The 22,944-nt window shown below is 41.4% G+C and overlaps 1 protein-coding gene across 1 annotated transcript; it reads left to right on the top strand.

Annotated features, from left to right (window-relative positions):
* RAB4A (RAB4A, member RAS oncogene family) lies at positions 1-19,122 on the top strand. Its single transcript, XM_084261996.1, has 8 exons — positions 1-155; positions 8,211-8,291; positions 9,422-9,536; positions 11,040-11,102; positions 12,281-12,435; positions 13,216-13,311; positions 14,357-14,517; positions 15,838-19,122. Exons 1-7 carry the CDS (start codon positions 125-127, stop codon positions 14,470-14,472), a joined length of 657 nt encoding a protein of 218 aa, XP_084118122.1. The 5' UTR covers positions 1-124; the 3' UTR covers positions 14,473-14,517; positions 15,838-19,122.
* The last annotated feature ends 3,822 nt before the right edge of the window (positions 19,123-22,944 follow it).

Genomic DNA, 22,944 nt, shown 5'->3' with positions numbered 1-22,944 from the left:
AGCCGGTGGCGCGTCCGCTCCGCTCCCGGCCCGCCCGCTCCGCTCCGCGGGGCCGCGAGCCTCCGCCGGTTAGCACCGTCCTCGGGCAGGGGAGGAAAGGGAGGGGGGGGCTCGCCTCCCCGGAATGTCGCAGGCAGCCATGTCCGAGACCTACGGTAGGAGCCGGGGGCGGGGCGACCCTCCTCTCCTCCTCCCCTCTGGGGGGGGAGCGGGCCCGGGCAGTCACCGCATGAGGAGCGGGGCGACGGCGGCGGAGCAGGGGCCGAGCCGGTGTGGCGTGAGGAGCGCAGTTGCAGGCGGCGGCCCTCCGGGCTCGGGCGGGTTTCTGCACCCACCCCCCTGCCCCGGGTACCGCGCTTGCCTTTTTCCCTTCGCCTGCTCTGGGGAGCTGCGGGGCACCGCAGCGCCCGGCCCCTTCCCGCCGCTGCCCGGGCTGACAAGGCAGCGAGGGTCCGAGGTTGTTTTTCCCGGTGCGGAGGCCCTGACGCGCAGCGAAGTGACATCCCGGCGAGGGAGCTTCTTCAGGCGCCGCTTAGCGCTTGCGGTCTAGTGAATTCGGGAGGGAGGCTGTAGCGAGCGTCCCCTGGGAGAAGCGGCGCCTTTCCTTAGCTGGGGAAGGTGCTCTTCTGGGGGTCCTGTGGCCTGAGGCGGGCGAGTATCGCAAGGGACTGGCCGTGAGAGGGAGCGAGGGGAGAAAAAGCAGCGAGTTAGGTGCGTGTGTCCCTGTGTTAGAATGGACGGCTTACTGCTAGTAGTGGAAAAGTGAGTAAGTAAGCGAGCGCTGGCGCTGGCAGGGTGTGTCCGTGCCGTGCAGCGAGGCATCAAAGAGAAAGGAGTTGGAAAGGTGCGCGGAGCTAGTGTTGCAGGCGAGGTGGAGATGGGGAGTGACCGAATAGCATTCACTTCTCTGTTATAAGGTGCCTGAAACAATTCCGCCTGCTTGAACCAATTTGCTTTTTCTCTGCTTTCCATAACATGTAGGTCTGTAATATTTTGTAGCATAACAATATTTTCAGCGTCCATATGTTAGTTTGTTGGGGAGCAAGATCAGAGTTGAATACTGTGATATAAACCCTTGTAATTGTCTCATTTAATCGGCTGCAGCATCTTATCTTCAGTAGCTGTTCAGACTTCAGAGCTGGTACTTTTAGAGCAGAGCCTTGAAAATAAGGACTAGTTTGGATTATTACAGTAAAATTGGACACGACTCTGCCAACTGCAACAGCAATCAGGAGTTCTTGCTAGTAGGCTAGCTTACGTGGTTGTTTCTGCGATGTGAGTCAGTTTGTTTTCAGTGCCCTGGTTATCAATGCATAAGATGTCCCACTGGTCGGTGCTTTGGTGCACAGCAAATGCCCAAAAGTAAGGGGCAAAATCAGGCAGGAGAGTGGAGCGGCCCTTGAAGTGCAAACGTTAGGTCATCGAGACCCTGCTTATTTTTTCCATGCTTTCTTGAAACGTGTAAATCTTGCATGTAGAAACCAGAAAACTTGATCTAAATGTGAGTTTGAACTAATTCTTTGTGCTCTGAACTCTCGTGATCAAGAACTGGGATCACTCTGGCTGTGCTTATAGTGGGATTATTGGTCTTTTAGCAAATGAGCGGGTAGACAGCCTGAAACTCCTAAGAATTTCAGCAGTGCTCCTTTTTTGATGCTGTAATAGTAAGCAGGCTAAATAGACAATTGCATCATAAGTACATTTCAACATTTTTTGTATTGTTTCAATGATGCAAAATAGCAATTTTAAGCCTGCTGTAGCTGTTGATACTTTGTGATTGTTTTGATGTACTAGAAAATGAGCCCTTAAAATTGAAGGCTTGCAGTAGTTGTGGTCTGTTCCTTATATTTGTTTAATTTTTGCTTGGTATATTTTTCTCTTGAGTTTCAACCTTTGTTCTAGTCATACACAAGCTACAAAAACTCAGAACCAGAATACTTGAGTGTGTCAAGGGTTAAGAGTAGACAGTATAATTAAAAACTTAAATTATAAAATAAAATTTGGCAATGGCTGTGCCATCTCTGACCATAAGAGTAACCAGAACTTAATATTGTAGTGTCCTGTCCATGTATGTAGCAGTCCAATTGATAGTTCAAAGTAAACAGTAACATGGATCTTCTGTGCTTGATGAACTCTCAGATTTAACATGCTCACTGCCCTGACAAAGGGGGGGTTGTTTCTTGCCAGCTCGTTACAGTGATCATTGAGCATGACAGAAGCATTAGGGCAGTTTCACCTTGAGGACTGAGATCAGTGGTCACGGTATCACCCCACTGCTGGAGTCCTTTGTGGGCTCTTACGCACAAATTGGATTTTCCTTCTTATCATCCAGATTATGAACCATTGTAATTATGTAACCTCAAACTTTTCAACCCGTACAGATAGGCTCAGGAGAACAACTGAGGGGACTTTTTATTGCTTTTTTTTTTTTTTTAAATCAGTTTACTGTCTGACACTCATATGATTTTAATTTTGCTAGGGGGCTTCAACTGCTTCCCTTTGAAAGCTGGGGTATTTTTTCCATTCTCAATCTATGAGAAATAATCAGTATTTCCTTGGGTCTGCCCTTTCTGCCTATCATACTTCATTATCCACCTCAGTTTAATTTTGTCAGCCTCTTCTTGTTTTATTTTCCTCCCCAAATTCTCTGTGTCAAATTCTGTCTGCTTGGAACCGTTTCTGTTCACCTGGTCTTCCCAGCTATTTCTGTCCCTTACTGTGGCTCTTGTCTCTTCCCTGTTTTCAAACCTCTCTCAGTCTTAGCACTAAATTCTTTGTTAGCATTCCATGTTTTCTGTTGTGTAGATCTGTTTCATCAGTTGTATGTCCTTTGTTCTTAGCTTTGATACGTTTATCCCTTTCCTATGTGATAAGTTTATTTCTCTACAAAGTGCCAAAACCAAACCAATAGTGAATAGAGGAAAAATCCATGAATGTTGAGACTAATTGTAGAAAGAACATTTTAGTGCTGCTTTTGGCAGAAAAGGGTCATTCTTTAAAAGGTTTATCTTGTAACATTGGAAAGGAGTATCTTACAGGAAAATTAACTCAAATTTTCTCAGATATGTTGGCCTCTCTGTAGATGGTTACCATGTAACAACATGTGCATGTGTTTTCCCACCTCCCAGTGCAAAATATATGCAGTTTTGTGTTAATGGTAAAAACCAATGTAAAAATAGCTTACCCTTAGTAGGTAAATGCAAAGCAACCTTTGGATTTTAAATGGTAGAAGGAGAGAAGAAAGGTTGAGCTACCTTTGAGTAGTTGTGATGTGTAAAATTCCAGTTAAATCTTTTCAGTCCCTACTTCCTGGTGTTTTTTGCACCAGTATCTACTACTTACAGTCTGGTCACATGATCTTATCAATCTCTGTCACTGCCAGAGAATGTGTAGGCTTTCTGTCCATTGAAAGATACTCCTTTTTGGTCTGGACAATTGGATCTGTCCTTTTCTCCCTATCCCACTCCCCTTATCTGATGGTCTTTGCATTTATTCTGGCTTTCAGATTGTTTCAAATCTGTTTTGATTCCTTAGAGGGCTTAGCTCTTTTGCTTGTAAGGAAACCGATCTTACCTTTTTCAAGCGTTTGTCAAGCAGATTGTAATAGAGCCGTGCTCATCTGTTCTACCTGTTTATCTTAACTCTTATTGCTAGAGAAAGCAGTAAGCAGGGAGAACAGCTCCTCTTTTCTGTCATTCAGAGGCAGCCTATGCCAGCAGGAATGCTCCAGAGAGCTCTTTCCTTATGCAGCCTTCTCCAAAATAGATGTCTAACCCCTAGAAGACTCTTGGGGTTTTTTTTCCCCACTGTGTGAATGAGAAAGTTTCCAAAGGGTCAGCATTAGTGAATATCAATTCTGTTCTTTACCAGGGAGTTGGAAGAAGACTGAACTGAGATTGGGGATCTAATTTGGTCTTCCCCCTCTCCTCTAGTATTAGCAAGCATATAAGAAGCAATTCTCATTACATTTTAAAGACAAAGCTGCAGTAGCTCAGAAGCTGTTCAATTATTCCTTCTGCTGGAGTAAACTTCAGTCAGAGGAGGAGGTAGGATGTCTGGGGGTGGTTTCCACATCAGCCATCTGTTTTTGCTGGTACTTGAGTCAAAGCCCACAATTGTCTCCGTTTTCCTTTCCCCTCAGCTCACCCCACCACCGCCACACCCCCTGCAACATGCAGCTTAGCTGCTGGTACATCTTTGGGGTGGAGCCACAATTTTCCTCCTGTTCACCTATGGTAGAAAATAAGTTTTGTTCCCCGTACCCCCTACCCACCTTGGGATCAGGTGATGCATGTAGCTCGCAGAGGGGAGTATGTTGATTCTTTTTATCACCTTAGTTCCTTAAACAGCTGTGCTAGGCCATCTTTCACCTCTTTGTTTTCTCTTGTAACCCTTTTTTTTTTTTTTCTTTTGGCACAGAGTTCAGTTTTCTTCCTAAACCCTTTCTGTATAATGATGGTCTTATTTGCAGGCAAAGTACTTTAACTTTTCTAAACCTTTTCAGTTGGCAGTATGGTGGCAAGCATTTGTAACATCTGAATGATGTTGCTTTGCAGATTTTTAATGAAGGAACGACAACAGAATTCAAAAGAAAAACTTCTCTAGGGTGACAGCCTTGGCAGCTAACTGGAATGTTTGAGCTCAGAGCTGCTTTGTCAATCGCAGGGGGTGGGGGAACCCAACAAAACTCACTATGAAATGAAGTGCTTTAACTTGTCTGGGAAGAGGAGACCACAAACACAGACCAGAGCAATTAAGCAGTAGTGCCAAGAATGAGTTGCATTTGGTGAAATTGCAAAGAGTGAGTATAGAAAAATTTTTTCTAAGTGCGGGTATGTGATGGTGTTACAGTTGGGCTAAAATAAGGTACCTGTCCAATCTCATTCACCTTCTGTGTTTTGGAACAGCACTGTTTTGCACAATACAGTTGCACAGTTCAAAGAGAAGATATTTCATGTCCTAAATCAATCAACAAAAAGTTCTATAGATGTAATTGGTGAGGTTCTCATTTTCATATGTTCCAGAATAACAAAATGGACAATGTTCTTCCTGTTCTACCTGGTATTAACTCACTCCTTAATATGCTAGGCTATGAACTTAAAAAGCTCATTAAATATGAATATTTGGTATTGGCAAGTCCCTCTTCTCATCCTTCCTTGCAGTTGATTAAATATGCAAAGTATTCCATGTTTCCCGAAATATGTTATCCAGTGCTTGTGGATAAACTGTCAGTGTAATTCTCAGAGCCTTTTGTTATTTTGAACAATCTACATAAAACTGGAGTTTAAACTTCTGGAAGCGTTTACGAATGTAACTTCAAAGCGTCATCTGTTTTACGAGTCTGTGTGTGTTTGGAAACATTGCTGCTGCCTTTGGTGCAGAAAAGTTTTGGGGTTTTAATTATTATTATTATTAAATCTTGATATTTCCATTCTGTGGTAGAATAAAGCACGTTTCTTTTATTTTCATGCTGTGAACAAGGGAGTTGTAACTACAGTTGCAAGTTTTACCTTAGAAAACTTGTTTGCTATCCTGCCAAAGGGAAACACGTATTTTGTCTGTCTAAGTAGGCAGGCACATTGCATCGGTGTGGAAGTGATATGTTGTAGGAAAGAGACCCTCCTTAGGTTGCCTGGTACAATAGAATCTGTACAGGGATTGGGAGTCTGTTTTTAAGCGCTGCTAGAACATGTTATCAACTTGGATGTGAATATAAAATCCCAAACTTCACATTTGCTTTCAGAGTAAAATATAAAGCCCTCAAAACACCTCAGGAAAAAACACACTGCTGAAGCTATTCCAGATCCATCCCTGACAGTGACACTGATGTTAGGCTCTCTCCCTGGCCTGCAGCCTGTCTGTGCAGGGCTGGGGAGCAGTGCGTTAGACATGCTGTTCAGTGCGGGCCTGTGGGTTGCCCAAGTGTGGCTTCCCCAACCACATCTTACCAACCAGCGCTTGCAGTCACAGAGCAAGTCAGGGTGGGAGTAGCTTTTGGGCTTAGTCTTTTCCACATTCAGTTTGACCGCAGCTGTTGTACTGCTCTCAATAATAGGAGTCTTCCATGGGAAAAAAGAGAGGTTGGCTTGACTCTTGAGATGGTTTTTAACAAGATCTGATAAACAGCATTCACTAGATACGTAGGAGAACCAGTTTTAACTGGATTTCAGGTTTCTTTAGGAAAAAAATGCAGGGACCAGAAGCAGACTACTTTAATTACAACAGTATCTCAGAACATCTCACATTTTCAGGAACTCTGAAAGTGGTAGAACCAGTGAGATTGCACACACCCACAGTAGGTTAAATATACAAAAAGGAACACAAGGCAGCAAACTAGTGGTATTTGGCCTATAAAAAGTACTGAAGCTTGGCTTTCTTTCAGAGATTAATTTTTTTCTTGATATCTACATTTCATACAAACAGTGAGGCTTCGATACAATGAAGCATTCAGCTTCAGCCTGTTCTGCAGTTGAGATGACATGAAGGGCCCTTCTTTACAGGACATAACCCACGAAATTTTCACAACCTGAAGCAAAATCCTTTTTGTAACTGCTTTTATCATCCAGAAAGCATGAGCAGCTGGGTGGGGGCGTGAAGAATGAGAGGAGCTTGGAACAGAATGTTTTGAGCATGTAAATGGTCATGATTGTGAGCAAGAAACAGCAATCCCTTCCTGAGAAGGGTGGACTATAGAATCTATATCAAGCCTGTTACAGCGCTTGAAACAAGAAAACATGCAAAGGTAAAATGTAAACCACCCTTCCCCCCCCCCCCCCCCCTCCAGTCCATGATAATCCACTACCTCCTTTTAAATATGAATACAATTCGGAGGCAGATTTCAAAGGTGACGGCAAAGGATGGTGGACATTCTCATGGCTAACAGCCTTTTTTTTTTTTTTTTGCTATTGACTTGTCAACAGTGCAGATTTTCTTACCCTATGAGAAATTTGCTTGTTGCTTTTACCATTGCTAGGGGGTGTTTATGATATACCATAACAAACAATTCCTGCATGAAGTGGAATGAGCATGTAGATTGGTGTGCATGTTGAATTTAATTTGTAAAAGTAAAAGCTTGAGGTTCTGTAAGAGTAACGTATCAGTGCTTTGACTTGCTTTCCATAGTCTTTATTTTTTATTATTATTATTCTGCCCTCCCATTTGACAGCTCTGAACACTGTTAATGAAGTCATGTTAAATCCTTTTCACTGTACACTTACCTGGTATCTTCTGGATACCTGCTACGTTTAAAAAAGAAGCTGTGCAATAAAGTTGCAAAGATGACTGTAAAATAAAAACCAAAACCAAACACCCAAAAAACTGCTGCTGGTAGAAAAACAGTGAATCTTACCTAAACTGTAAAGGTTGCTTTAGTGCCTGTACATTAGGAGAAGCAACTGTAAACTTTCTAATCACAGTTTATCCATGTATATGCTTCAGAGTGGCAAGACAAGGAAGCTTTCCTCAGTGTTTAGCTGAACTGAAAGGAGATCTTGGGAGGTAGTACCAAAGCATTATTTGTAACTTAAAACAATACAAATGGACCGTAAAACTTGAATAGATGTATTCTGTGAACACTGATGTAAACGTCTCATATACAGATAAAGTGCCAGAAGTATCCCTATCTTAATTTACCAGCTGGAGGAAGTGTAGAAGTGGACATTCCAGAATAAAAATTACTTGTTGCCTGCAAATTTTGTAGAAAATTATTCTAGTTCCAGCTTCACAAGTATTAAAAATATAAGTATTAAGCAGTTAATGTAGAGAAGTTGAAATTAATATGGATAAACCAAACCCAAGCATTTTAAAAAGTACAAACCCATAGAATTTAAGAAATGGCATCATTATAGTTAGTACAAATGTCCTGTATAGCTAATAGCGTACATACCTTTAAAACAGGTTGCTGGAATATAAGCAATTACAATGCCTGTAATTCAGCCTATTTGAACTGAACTAAAATTCATCCCTGCCTATCTCTTGTCCTTCTTGTATCTCCACAAATGAACAGGGTTTCTAGCTCCTACTTTGTAGCATTACTATTGAATATGCTGGGTTACTCTTCAGATTTATTGTTATTTTGCTAACATTGTCATCTGTTTCCTTCTCTTTGAAATAACAGTTGCTAGAGAATAGCTGGCTTGTGTGCTCGGTCTTGTGACAAAAATGTGAGTGCATATTAAAATGTGCTTTTGTGTGTGTCTTTCAATCTTCAGATTTCCTGTTTAAGTTCTTGGTCATAGGAAATGCTGGAACTGGAAAATCCTGTTTACTACACCAGTTTATTGAAAAGAAATGTAAGTATGTGTGAGCACAGTAAGAGTTCTCCATTGCTTTGTATAACTGATGGAGACTCTGCCTGCATGAATATTCTTTGTATGGAAGCCCTGTAATTCTCTTATTTGTATAGATGAGGACTTTTGAGAATTATCATGGTTTGGAACCATGCTGTAAATATTTATTGCTCACTGTTTGCCTCTAATCAAAAGCCTGAGCAGTATTCTCTGTTAGTTTCAAATAAATGTAATAGGATGGTGATGAAAATATGGGCTTAATTTTTGTGAGAATTATAACTTGCTAGGTAAGCTTTGCTAGGTACATACGGGACAATTGGAACTTTTAGAAACAAATAGGGAGCAGATGAAAGAGAAGCTCAGCTGCTTGAGTAGATTTAAAAAACTTGTCAGACAGAACCAGTATCTCCCAACATCTAGTCTCCTAAATAGACACTGTTCTTTAAGGCTGTGTTCTATGATAAATACTGGTAGAGACTCCATTGTACCAGTTAGAGATAAAGAGATGATAAAAAAGGAAATTTCCTGTTGGGTACTGCATGTAGCATTGTGATTCAGCAAAAATAATACACATTTAGAAGCATTTGTAAACCCAAGGTGACTGGTGTCTTTCTCAGCTGAGAGGTAATTCACCTTATCTCTTGAGGAACAGCTCTGCAGTACCACAGTATAATCACTGAGGAACACGTGATTCCGCGATTGAACTCGAACCGTGACCTTGCTTCCTAGCAAGGGCACTTGTGTATTGCTGAGAATCTGTGATACCAACAGCATACATAAAGCACAAAGGTGCTTGCTGTAAGGAAGCAGCTGCTCTTTCTTATTCATGGGCAAAACTCTATCTTTTGCGTTCTGCTTTGCCATGAATTTTAATTGTAAATTGTGTATCAGTATGAGAGAGCACACTCAGGGGTGAGGGGGAAAGGAAGTGTGCAAAAGTTATTCTGCCATTTATTGATGTGAGCTGGGAATGACTTGATTACAGCAGGCCTTTTGAAAATCAAATTTTGATTTGCATAAACTGTTCAGATATTCTAAGAATGTGTTTTTCTGCATGGTGCCAGTGGACTCGAGTGGTACTGAATTTGGTGCTTCAGGAAGTAGTAGAACACCATTATTCTTTTATTTTGCAGTCAAAGATGACTCAAATCATACTATAGGAGTGGAATTTGGTTCAAAGATCATAAATGTTGGTGGTAAATATGTAAAATTGCAGATATGGGATACAGCAGGACAAGAACGATTCAGGTAACCTTTTCAATCATTTTATTAAATGTATATTAAATTGTTGCTGTGGGTGTTGGGTATTACTTATCCCTGCTTATAAGTAGGCATAGCTTCTTGGTCAGTACAATTGTTTACTTTCGTGTTAACTAACCCAGATCTTCCAACTTGGACACAGCAACATAGACCCATTGATTCCAATGGGGCAAATCTGCCTCGCAGGACCTGAGGTTCTGCCCTTTCTTCCCTTGGGTATCTTCTGTGATAGTGAAAGTATATGAGTAGAATATACAACTAAAAGTTTGTTCATCAGCCAAACTCAGAATAGTTTTTAACAAACTGTGCTTAACTCTGTGTTTAGAAGACTTCTGTTGGCTTGAATAAGTATGAAGTTTTAAACTGTTCGAATTCAATCTGCATGAGAACAATTTCGTATTTTATTAGAGGGGGGGGGGAAAAAAGACCAGTTGTCAAGTTCACTTGGCTAAATACACTTCTAGAAAGACTGAGATCTTTGTTAAAGAGAAAGCAATGTATTTGTTAGCTTAGAACTACCAGTGTACACTTGTAATGCTGCATTTTAACTGTGTCATACATCAGAGGCGTAAACTCAGTAATGGTCCAATGTATTACTGAGTACATTTACCATTAAATAGGACATCAAGTTTTTATCATTTTGGGGGGTAGTGTTATGTGTGTGGGGTTCCTTCTGTTTGGTAGAGGAGCAGGGGTTGACAAAGGTGAGTATGGTGGTACAAGTCTGAGTAACGGGCAGCAGCGCAGGTTAATGTCCTCTTCTGGACAAGCCGTTTGAATACATCGTGACTGGGTACAGCTGGGCGGTGCTATGTAGTCTCCATTACTGAGATACCTTCAGTGCATTGGCCAGACATCCTGGGATTCTGAGGAGCTTGGAGACTCTGTGCTTTCAGAGCATGTGCAAATTCTCCTCTTTCAAGTCCACAGTGTTTGCAGACTTGCAGGTTTCTTTTTCTGTTGTTTTTTATAATTTAATTATTTTCTTTTTATGGTTGACCAGACCTCCGCGTACTTAGTGGGCTTTTTACTTCTTCCTCAGCCTCTTAAAGGATGCTTTGCTTTCCTTGCCTCCTTCCCTTCAACTTCAGGAGTCTTAAGTTATTCAATTACAGCTACTTTGCTCATTCCCTCCTCACTGCTGAGATTCCAAACATAAGTTAATTGTGCTGTTTTCATGCCTTGGGTACTACCATTAGCTTCCAGTTCTGTATCAGGCCGTATAGTATCATCGTGTGTGTAGCTTCAGCAGGACATGGGTCATGATGGACTTTGAGAATCTCTGTACAGCTATATTTAGTGAAAGTGCTTCATCAGAAGTCGAGTAGTAAATAGTCTGCTACTGCACAGCTGATAATGTTGTCTAAACCCCACATTTTATTTTCAATATGTAAATGACAATTCTGTTTCATAATATAGATTGCGTTATATTAACCCAGATTTGAAACAGTGAAGGTATTGCAGAAATGTGTGCCTGTGATTCTTTTTCAGGTCTGTAACAAGGAGCTACTATCGAGGAGCTGCAGGTGCTTTGCTTGTCTATGACATTACCAGGTAAGAAGGCTAGCAGCGCTTTTGCTTATGGACAGCCAGATACAGTTAATGCATAACGATCTCCCCAAGTGCCTAATCCTCTAATAGAGAATGGGCAGGAAGAAAAGAACATACACATAAAATGTACTTCTGGTTTAGTGCATATTTAAGTATTGAAACTTGCCTACATGAGATACTGTGAATGTCTTAAATGTAAACAGCCTCAAAGGGTTAGACAAATACATGGGCCCACCAGTAGCTGTTCTAACTGTGGTGGAATACATGCAACCAGTGGCTTGGGAAGCCTTGCAACAAAAATTAAGAGCAGACTTCAGCCACAAGGTAGTACACCACTATTTCTGGAAACTGCTTATTAGTATGCTGGTATAGCAAGTCATTCTCTGGAGACTCTACCTACACATTCCTTAACTGTAGTCCAGAATGCCATTCATCTCTGCATCTTCTAATATTTGAATATTACAGGCAGCCAGTAGAATACCTTACCATTACATGTTTCCTGGCCACCGTTGGCTGATGCTTGTCTGAGAAGTTTTGTCTTTGTTAATGGCGATTTGCTTGATCTTGTTGCTTCTCCTCTCGTGAGCGGGCTTTTCTCCTCTGAGCAGTCTTTGAACTCTGTTTTGTGCCTAAGGTCGGTTGGGCTGACCTGTCAGCCTTACAGCTTGAAGGCTTTATCTCTGACCACTGCTACAATGGCTAGCAGTGTGTGCAGGGTAACTAACTGCCCCTGACGTTACTGGTCTGGACACAAATGAGAAAATTCAAGCACACAGCTCTACAGGTGGAATACATTCTTACAGTCCCACCTGAAACTTAAGTGCCAGCTGAATTCTGTTTTCAAAAATAACTCACTCTTATTCCAAAATCTCATGCACAAAAGGTTGAAACTAGGGTAGTGCTTAAAACTTCAGCTTTTCACATCGAGTGTTCTGTAATTGTGCATGTTTATATATATACTGTTGTCGATTTGATTTTGCTTTTGGAAAACTTTCAGCTTTCGTGAAGGAACTTGATACCCTTCCCAGTTCGTAGCTGGCATGCTGAGATGTGTAGGTAACTTGCCTGACTCAGCAATTTGTGGTTTGCCACAAATACAGATTTGCCTTATGAGTGTTAGTTCAGTGATCCGTTCCCTGGACAGGAGTGTGTTCTCATGAGGGATGTCATTGCCTCCATAGCCGGGAAACCTACAATGCGCTCACTAATTGGTTGACAGATGCAAGAATGTTAGCAAGCCAAAATATTGTGATAATACTGTGTGGAAACAAGAAGGATCTTGATGCAGATCGCGAAGTTACTTTCTTAGAAGCATCCCGGTTTGCACAAGAAAATGGTAAGTCGTACAGAATCTTCATGTAGCATTCAAAGATGCTTAATACTTTATATTTGTGTGCAGTTAGGGAGTACTGTGCTCACTGTACCAGGTCAAATAGCTCCAGAAGAGAGACTTCTGTCAGTATGCAAGGCATAGAGAGAGGACAGTGCCTGCAGTGAGAACTGCCTCATTAGCAGTGACTCTTCCAGCCATAGCTGCTACTTAAGGAATACCTTTGCTGTGGAGATACGTTCCCTAGGGACTGTGATACAACTTCAGGTATTACCTTGCCTGCAAAGGGCTAAGAAGAAAAATTAAGAGTCCAATTTCCTAGTTTTCAGTGTCTTACAGATTCTGTGGGTTATAGGCAAGGTTGGATGGGGTGCGTTGCAGTTGGAAGCAATGCATTTTACTCGTGGAGAATGAGTTCAGTGCATGGCATGGATCCAGAGGACTGTTACCTGGTCTTTAATATCCAGTTCTTGAGGACATGTTTCTGTGGCAGCTAAAGCCAGATTGTCTGACTTTCTGTGCTGCAGTCCTGTCATCAGTAAAATCCAGTCTCACTTGTATATATCAATTTATTAATAGTCTTTTCTACCAGCTGTGGCTGCTGTCTGCCCTTTTGCATATAACTTTTGATTTGGTTTTGGGAGTTTTGAGGTCAAAAGCTAATTTTTCCAGAACATCTTATTTGATTATAGTTCTCCTTAAGTTTAACCTAGCTTTCGTGCATTGAATTACTGTATCAGATATTCTAGACTTGTTTTAAGATTGTTTTTCTGGTGTCAAATGCAGAGCTGATGTTCTTGGAAACAAGTGCACTAACGGGAGAAAATGTTGAAGAGGCCTTTGTACAGTGTGCAAGAAAAATACTCAATAAAATTGAATCAGGTAAATTGAGTCTTATGTTCTTTCAGTGTTTGGATTCCCCCTCCCCCCCCGAAAACTAAAAGCACCATTGAAATATTGCCAAAGTTCTCTAACAGAATCAACCCAATGAGCCACATGCGGTTTATAGCTGCTTCCCATATGCTCTAATAGGAATGGACATCTAAGTCAGATCTGTGTATCTAAAAGAGGTGGGGCTGTGAATTATGGATGTTTTGGCACAGGGTTTACCTTAACTGCCAGCTCCGAGTGTGGGCTGTGGGTTGCTGTATCCCTACACACATCAAGCCCAGCGTTAGGTGTTTAGCAGTGCAGAATAAAAGGCTGGTATCAGGGCAGGTGTAACTTTAAATTCCACTTTTTGTATGTAGCAGGAAATACAGGCAAGCAAATTTGAACAAGAACACAGAATGTTTCAGGAATGTTCCCTAGCAACCGTGTTTGTATGAAGCAGCCTTCCTGCCTCTAGGTTAAAGCCATTTTTACTTTTGTAGACCTAGGAATATACCCAAAGCTTCTTCGTGCAAGTGGGCAGGTTCCTGCTGGTGACGAGGCTCCTAGGTGTTAGCTGTCATTGCAGCTAATTTGTACTCCAGTCTTTCTTCTCTCCTAGTTGTTCCATATCTTCAAAGTTTTAGGTGTTGGCTGTACTGAGAAGTCTGTCTCAGACCCTAGTTACACACTTTGGAATGCCAAACACAAATTTTTAGATTAAAAGGGTATGTACTACTTTCTTTGCAAACTAGCCTCCGGAAGCAGGTAGTGTTCAGCACTGTCAGCAGAAAACATTTTGGATGCTTCCTGTGTTAGAAGTAGTCAGTGGAAATGCATTTCTTGGTGCAGTGTCATTTGCAGACAAACCACTTTGTCATCCTGATTAAGGGCATATGTGGGTGAAATCACAGGAGAAAATGATACAGCTTTGGAACTCCCTAAAAGTAGGCAGAATTGCAATAGCTCTCCGTAACTAGAGCAGAATATCATTATGTGTTCTTTATCTAATGTTGCCAGTGATCTACCTCCTTCTGACCATTTTGTTTCTCATCAGGAGAACTGGATCCGGAAAGAATGGGCTCAGGTATTCAGTATGGAGACGCTGCCTTGAGACAGCTGAGATCACCACGTAGAGCACAAGCACAAAGTGCTCAGGAATGTGGGTGTTAAAGAAACAAAACACAAAATCCCAAATACTTACTTTAGATACAGAAGGTAAGGTTACAAAAAATCTTAATGGTATTGGGTAAATTGCAGCATGTTTATGAAAAGCAGTATCTAGTGCTTGGCTTTTTCACAGTTAACCTATGAAGTAACATAGAATCTAGGGAAATAATGCACAGTAGAACAGATTAATTCTTTCATACTTTGATTTTTTTCTTCTACCATCTGCCTACTAGAGCAAGACTTGTGCTCTTGCTGAAGTATTTCTAGATCTTTGCTGACTCTGAGTAATGCTGTGGAAAACATCTTCAGATTCTGTATTCCTGAAAGGCATTACAGCCCTAATGGTTCCCTGATGCGCTGTAGAGAAGGTGACTTATTTCTGCTGTGTCATGGACAAATGCTGCTAGGAATGAGAATTCATAAAACGTACAGTGCAGCATCTTGTCCAAAGCCACTGTGTCATCTTTTCTGAAAACACAAAGTTTAGAGGTGGAGACTGGGAAAACGAAAGATACCACTGGATTTCAAACTTCCACTGAGAGGTTTGAACTTTTTTCCCCCTACCTAAAAACAGCCTGAAGTTATGATTTCTGTCTGCTATGAACGGAAGTGGAGAAGTATTTGCTGCTTAAGCATTTTTGTCATCTAAAGTAGCTCTTCCTGGGGCTGTTGCAGCCTGTGGAACAGGAGTGCAGGCTTCGAGAAGTCTTTCTAAGATGTTCTTCAGAGAAAGTGAGGAACAGGGGTTTTTTCCCTTCAGCAGCTGTAGGGAAGTGTCATGTAGCCTACTCCTAAGAACAGCTTGGTCCTTAGTCTGTCTTAGAAACAGCTGTCTTCAAGACAACTCTCGGTATTTGTGGATTTTACTTAACTCCTTGCCAGCGTGTGTGCGCCTCTTAGGACAGTCCTTTCTCCCTGTGTAGTTAATTATTCTGATATAATTAAACCTTACTTCTCTAACACGAGGACAGCGACATCAAATTAAACCATTACTGCAGGCATGATTACTGCAGGATCTTTATTCATTTTTTGACAGTTTGAGCAGTGCACAGCAGCAGCAGCCCTACAGAATGTTGAAATAAGGCTGCATATGATTCTACGTTCTCATGTTTCGTTCTGTATTCTGGGAGCTTAGCTCCCAATTAAAGCTCAGAATTTTAAATAATAGATAGGAATCCTTGACCTGCTTTCTTTCCATATTTTCCTCCTATAAAATATCATCCTTCAACTTAGAGGCTGCTGGAAAAGGGCATGGATTTACTCCAGCTTTGGTAAGACTGTGGGCATGAATATTGATCTTATTTCAGGCGTTGAGTTCTCAGATTGATCAGATGTAAATAATTGATGGAGCTCTTGTGTTGTTTACAGTTGTTCTTGCAAATGGTGTTTGAAGAAACAGAAAAAGCTTGAAGGCCCTGACATTTCTAAAACCCCCTTTCCACTACCTACAACCAGAGCAGAGCACTGCTGACAGGAAGGAGTATCCTGTGGTGTGGGGCAGGAGTGTCCACGTGGCACAGGTCTGCAAAGCAAGCTTCGTCATTCGGTGGACAATACTAAGACTCGTGCCTGTATGTAAACCTTCCCCATGGCCTAGTTTGGTTCTCTCACCTCTAGTTTAAAGCATCGCTAGATACTGTAAATAACGTAACGGTGAATTTACAGAGCATGGTATACTGATGTATGCTGATAGAATGTTGCACTATGAGCAGTTTAATACTTTATTTTTTTATCATATAAACAAGTTTAACTGAGGTAGGCTTTGTCACGTTGTTTGTTTGTTGCACAATAGTTCATATTTATGACCTGAATTACAAAACCACTGACGCTGTCAGCGAGGGGTTGTTGGATTGTTTTTTTTCCTGCTTGGTTTGCCACCTCCTAACATGCTGTTGACATGACTGGTTCTCAGCATGTGGTTCGGACCCCACTCACGTTGGCTAATATGTCAAGTTGGAAAAAACCCCAACAACCAACACATTTTTGTGGATGTTCACATATCCTATTTTATCACAGTTCTTCTGAAGCTCTTTTATCAAACTTCCAAAAAACAATTATTTCTGAGTCTCTCCAATGGCTGTTGACTGATTCTGTTGTGTCTTGGTCCTGATGTTTTGTATAGCACTGGTATGGCGCAGGTGGGATGTATGTGTGAACAGAACTATGCATCTCCTGTGTACGTGATGATTCTGGGGCAGGGGCTTATGGAGAACTATCACAGGAGTTTTCCTATCTCAGAGCAGTCAGCTGTGGAAACAGGACCTCTGTTGAAGCACACCTGATGAGGTACAAACTGAAACCAAATGGGTGGTTCTAAAGTCTCCCAAATGTATAACATTTAAAATACTAATGTCTTTTTTCTTAAACATTCATGAAGTACAATTAAGAACATGAATTTTAAAATTCAACTTTAAAATTAAGAACTTAGTCTGTCTTGCTGGACCTCTACCTTTGGACCTTTGCACTTGAGTGTGCTGTGTGTCCACATTGCTTCAGGAGGCTTGTGTGGTGGAAGGAAAAAAACAAGCATAGCACTGTACTACTTACGTAGTTCTTTCTTCCTGTGACACTCATCAAGGGGAGTTTCAGCCTTGGTACTGACTTGCCCTCTGCCCCATGTTAAAAGACACAATACAGACTTTCTGTACTGCCCTCTCTTTATTGTGGGTTAGAGGCGTGGGCCCAGAGATCAGGAGTCCTGTCCTCATCCCCCAGCTGGGGGAAGAGACTTGCAGAAGGCCCAGAGAGGGAGGACTGAGCTACACATTGCATGTCATTTTTACAGTCCTGTGACAACTGATCAGGTAAGAGACCTGCTGCTTTGACAGATAAGGGGCTGCAAAACTAAGCTGGTGTTTCTGGAGGGGGCTGGATTCCACAGATTGAGGGGGGACAGTGTCACTTGCACTGAGAGCAGTAACTGGTGATGTTTTTTACTTAGTTACTTGTATAACTAGAAATAAGGTGTTTGTTTGGAAGTACAAATTAACACAAAATAATTAATTTGATCAGGAAATTCAAAACTTTATTATTTTATGGCTATGAATCTTTTCTATGTAAGGGTCACTTGTCAAATGCACACTTAAAAACTACACCAGAAAACTGACCTGACACACTGATTTTAGAGTAGGTAAAGCACAAAAACAGAGCCCTGCACAGAGGTCCATCCATCTAAATCCATCTCTCATGGGTTTAGAATTGTATATGTTTAAAACTATTTCCTGAGTCCTGACATTTTGGTTCAAATGGACGTGCACCTGAGAACTCTATGCCTTGGGTCATTTCTGGATTTAAAGGAATGAAGTTTGCTTGGGACTCAAAAAGCCTGGGTTTAGTTTTAAAAAAAGACTTTGTGTGTCTGTCCTGTACACCTTGTTATATGTAGGATTGGCTTTGTGGAGCATAGAGTATTTTTGCAGCAGCTTAGTGGTACATTTGCAAGAACATCAAAGGACTCCACAGAAACTTACCTGTCTTAATCCTCACTCCATTTACTTTGGCTTCCACTACTCTGAACTGGAAGTAAGTCCTCTGAAGCAGATGTTGAATGTAGCTGCCTTAAACCGGTCCCAGTGGCATATTATTCAACTGAGCTGTGTTTCTACCAGAGTTGAGGGAAGGGAGAGGGGCTGGTTCCAATACCCCAAACCAATTTTGCAATGCTGGGAAATGAGGGTGGATCTGGGGGAGTCTACTCCCCCACACAGACACTGAGAAACATGATTAGATTGTGGAAGCTGATCACTGGTCAGCTGGGCCAAGTAAAGCTTCAAGTCTCTCTCCTGTCTCTGTTAGGAGTGTTGAGGGGGCACAGGCTGTTGATCAAATTGTCTTTCCCTTACTACAGTAGCAGTTGAAAGGAGCAGTTGACTGTTAGTTAATTCTGTTGCTTTAACACAGAAATTTTAGGGGTTTGGCAGGGATTTTCTTACACTGCTTCCTGTGCTCTTCCCTTTATGTACAAGAGCAGCCTCTTTTGTATACTCAGTTCTTACACCCATCCTGGTCAGGTGTCTGTAGCTAGGAAGCAGTAAGCACACTCTTAATTCTTTCTGTAACCAGCTGTCTTAAGCTATCCCCTTCCTATCTGGAAGGAAAAAATAATGTCATTATAATGAGCTTTGACATGTTTTTACCTTTTTTTTAATGCATACTCTTACTGTATCCACATTAACCAGGTTAATGGGCATGTTTTGTAGTATTGCAACCTTTTATGCTGCGGATCTCCATGACACTTTAATAAGAAACTTTCTAAAATGGTGACTGGGGAGGGAAATAGTGCTGGAAGCAATAGCTCTCACCAGTGCAAGTGATATCTACTTCTCCCTGAGGGTTTTTTTTTATTTCTAAAAATAAACATCATGCCAATAGCAGCCCTGAAATAGAGTTTAGCTTTAGCATTGTAGCTCACCTACATAGTAAGTGGTAAACAGGTTAAATTATGGATGTTTTTACTGTAAAATTTGTACTTTACCAAAGCAAGATGGCTTGGAGTTTTACATGAAGTAATACTGAGTACTTACTTCCTAGGATTTATTGGATGTGGAGCTTTAGTTGTTAAAACCTTCAAAAGATTCCAATGTCTTACTAAAGCCTATATCTTGCCTTTTAATGAGTCTGTTGGCCTATACTGTTTCATTTAATGCTTGTATCCAGCACCAAATAAAGAATCTTTCTTGATTTTCTAGGTCTCTTACAGCAATTTGTTTGCCTGTACAGATTTTATCTGTTAAGTCCAACAATGCCAAACCTTAGATGACTCAAAAAAGACACTTCTGCTAAATTCATTGCAAAGTCCATGTGTGGCTGGGAGAGAAGGTGCCAAAGTGCTCCTGTGTATTTCCTAGGAGCAGGGCTCTTTTGTACCCTCTGCTGCTGGTTTTACCTGTAGCATAGAAGGGCCCCAACCCTGCTCTTCCCCTTCTGTGTGTCCTTGAGGTGATGGCTCCACATAGCTCCTCCTGGCTTTCTGCACTAATGACTGGTCTGGGTCTCTTGGAGAAGAATGTGGCAAGTTAATGCTTTTAAGAAAGCCAAAGCAAGATGTTTCTCCAGACTATCAGGCATCTCAAGTCAACCGTAAATGCAATCTCATCTACTCTTTATTTTCAACTGGATACCTTCTAGCTCAGGAGTACACAGCTCCCCATGGCCTCTGAAAATGGATGCTATAAAAAGCCCTGATTATTCTGTGTAACTTACTTGCTTTTTATGTCCTTTACACTGAAAAAATTGTCTCCATAGGGATCTCAAGCAGTCACAGAAATACTTTAATGCATGAAGAGCAAATTATGAGTCTCTTTCATTTACTGTAGAACCAGCACAATACAGAACTTCAGCATAGCCATCCTTTAATAGCTTAACTTCTCCCATTTCCAAGAGGCAGCTTCCTGATTTCATCCTCTATTACCCTCTTCTTCCAGAGTTCTGAATAGAGGCCCAAAGATTTCAGCACACATCACACTTGAGACAGCTGCTGTTATAATTTAGGCTCCATTTTTTCCCTCTTTGTGGCAGGAAAAAGCCAGTCAGATGGGGAACGGGCATTAAGCATCTGTGGGAGTTGCAAGTTTGTCCTATCAGATGCTCAGCTCTCAGCAGGATGCTTATCTGTCACCCACCCTGTATCCAACACCAGTCCTTAGAGAAGCCTGTCAGTTTTCAGGAGAGAGTATGTGGGACAAGCATAGCTCCAGTTTGCACTATGACTGGAAATCCCAAGACTTCAAAACACAGGACAAGCAGTCAAGGCACTTGGTATAACTCCTTTTATTCACATTACCTGTTGAGACTACACTATTATAGACAATACAGAAGCATTAAAAACAAATACTGTTTAAAAACTTTAAAAAACACATATTGCTTCAAGCTTAGATGGTATTTCCCTATAATTTTTAAAGTGAATTCAGTGCTAACAATAGCTGAGGCAGCTTCCCATTCACTTGTACCCCTAATTTTATAAGGGCTACTGTCGAGGTGTTGAATCAGGCTCCGTATATGGCTTTCTGCTGAGTGCACAAACTGAGCTGGAAAATAAACTGGAACAACCAGGTTATCAACATAAGGCCCTCAGATTGCTAGCTTTTGGTCCCTGTCACAGTAAAAAATGTCAGAGGCGCCTTCATAGTTCAGTGGCACTGCATCATACCATTAAAAAACCAAAAAAAGATAAGAGATACACTTTCCTACAGGTTAAAAATGTGATTAGAATGTACATTTGCTACCCAGATAAAATCCTTACCACAAATTCAGGTCTGTCCCTCCTTTTCATTAAATTTGGCTATAAAAAGCTTTGCCTTGTCTATCTCAAGCTTCCAGTGACAAAGTCTAATTAAGTTGCAAAGATGTGACAGCAGTGACAGAACACGCATGCTACTGTAGTTTACAGGGACATTCTTACACAGTTTTCATTGTAACATTTTACACTGTAACCACTAGTCTTCACAACACTATAGTTACATTGCAGCATTACACATTGTAAAAGTCTTGTTTCACTTAGCTAAGTGCTTTGGGAAACGAAGAGGAATAACCAGTTACTTCAATGAAGACTCTGGACAGCTGAGTGTGTTCTGTGTTCTTACCAACAAGGTTTTACTTGTGAAACAGGAATGAGGAGTGTCCGTCACTCGGCTTGTCCATGCAAGACAGAGTTCAGAACTTCCTCAACTGACAGGGTGAGATTCACTGGGGTTTCCATTTTAAGTGAGTCCAATTTGATGCAAACCAGCCACCTCCTGTAAGCATCTATGGAATATAGTTAAAAACTTCTGCTTTCCAAGTCAGTTGGCTTTTCATTTTTAACATCAAAACACTGAAATAACAGTTTTCCAGACTTCAGCCTAGCACATGCCAAATATTTTGCATACACAGCTTGCAGTTGTCAGAACGATACCGTTTCACACAGTCCAAGCAAACTTACTAGCCTTTTTCTAGTCAAATCATGCCCAGATGCAGGAAGGCTACCTGACTGCAGAACAACGTACCCCTCGCTTGAGGCATTACACTACCTAATCAAGACAGAACCAGCATAGCACCCAGGACTACTTTTAGCTACAGACCACTTGAAAAAGCATGACAGTGACTCACACAAGCTGATTAGCATCGCTACTGTCTTCTACCAAATAGTTTTGGTGGGGAACAGCTCTTGACTAGAGAAGAATAAGAACTAGATCATCTCCTCAGTACACCTAGGTGGTGTAAAGATTCTCATGCTCTGTGCAACACCTGAAGAAGCCTGTTTGAGACGTCTTAAATTTGGTACCCAGCATCCAAAGCTGAAGGTGTTTAAGCCTTCCAGAATTACTGGAAAGGCCAACATCTAATGGAAGATCCATCTTACCCAAAAATGGGTGCTTAAGTCAGGCACAGAGTCATCTTGGCCCCTCTGTTCTCAGTGGGAAGAGAGAACCGCAGGAGCCTGAAAGCATGGCAAGATGAGTCCTGCCCTACACAATCAAGGAAATGGTTTATTATGGCAAAATGCACCAAGGGCACAGTCCATCTGCTGCAGTTACAAAAAGCCTACAGAGCCTGCAGGCAACGGGATCTGGCAGAGTTTTTATTGAATAAGGCTGTTAAACACTTCTGAATGAGTGCTTTAGCACTGCTGTTCAAAGCTAAGGTGGATTTCAGCACCGAAACAGAATTGGATGCTATTCCAGCATATTTACAGCTGCTCTGTAGTGAAGAAAACAGCATAAAAGGAAATTAAAGGAATCCATGGAATAAAGGCATACTCTGGAATAGTTTGACTCAGTTTTGGGAGCTGCTCTAAAGTTTTAGGAAGTTCTAGCCTGTGGTTTACTTAAAAATTGGAATATAGTAATTTTGCTATATATAAAAATACTTAATCATATTTTGCATACCCAGACTTAAAAGCTGTAAGAGCTTTAGTGGGTATTTTTATAGCTTTGTCCGTAGAAGGCAGGTAGAATTAAGATGATAGCTTCATGGATTCTAAGACATCTTAGTGTAAGATTAAATTGAGAGTAATGAAACCTTTACTGATGCAGTGGAATTAACACTAGGAGGCAGCAGTGCTTGGTCCCTTTGCATGATTACTCAAAAACACAATCAAACTTCGCTAAGCACGTTAGTCTGCGTTGCAGTAGTAATTCTGGAGTCCTGCTTACTCACCAAGGTCGTGGAATGAAGCTAAGACTAGTGCAGGTTTCTGCTGCAGAAGTGCAAGTGTGCTTCCTGTGAGCAGGTCTGTGAATCACAAGCTTCAGAAGGGTTAAACTGAGGTAACCAACACATGTAACTAACACAACACACCGGAACACAACTTCGAAGCTCACGGCTACAGCAATAATCTGCCCAAAGCTTAGTTATCAAACTGAGAAAAATCATTTACAGCAGCCTAAGGAAAACACCACTGAGGATCTCACAAACAGGGACTGTCTTACTATGTAGAAGTAGGGCCTACAAAGCAAGAGTGTTCAAACTGCACTGTATGTTCTCATTTACTGAAGA

This window comes from Gallinula chloropus (assembly GCF_964237585.1).
Source record: "Gallinula chloropus genome assembly, chromosome: 3".
Lineage (NCBI taxonomy): Eukaryota > Metazoa > Chordata > Aves > Gruiformes > Rallidae > Gallinula > Gallinula chloropus.
This window is presented reverse-complemented; position numbering and strand designations above follow the sequence as displayed.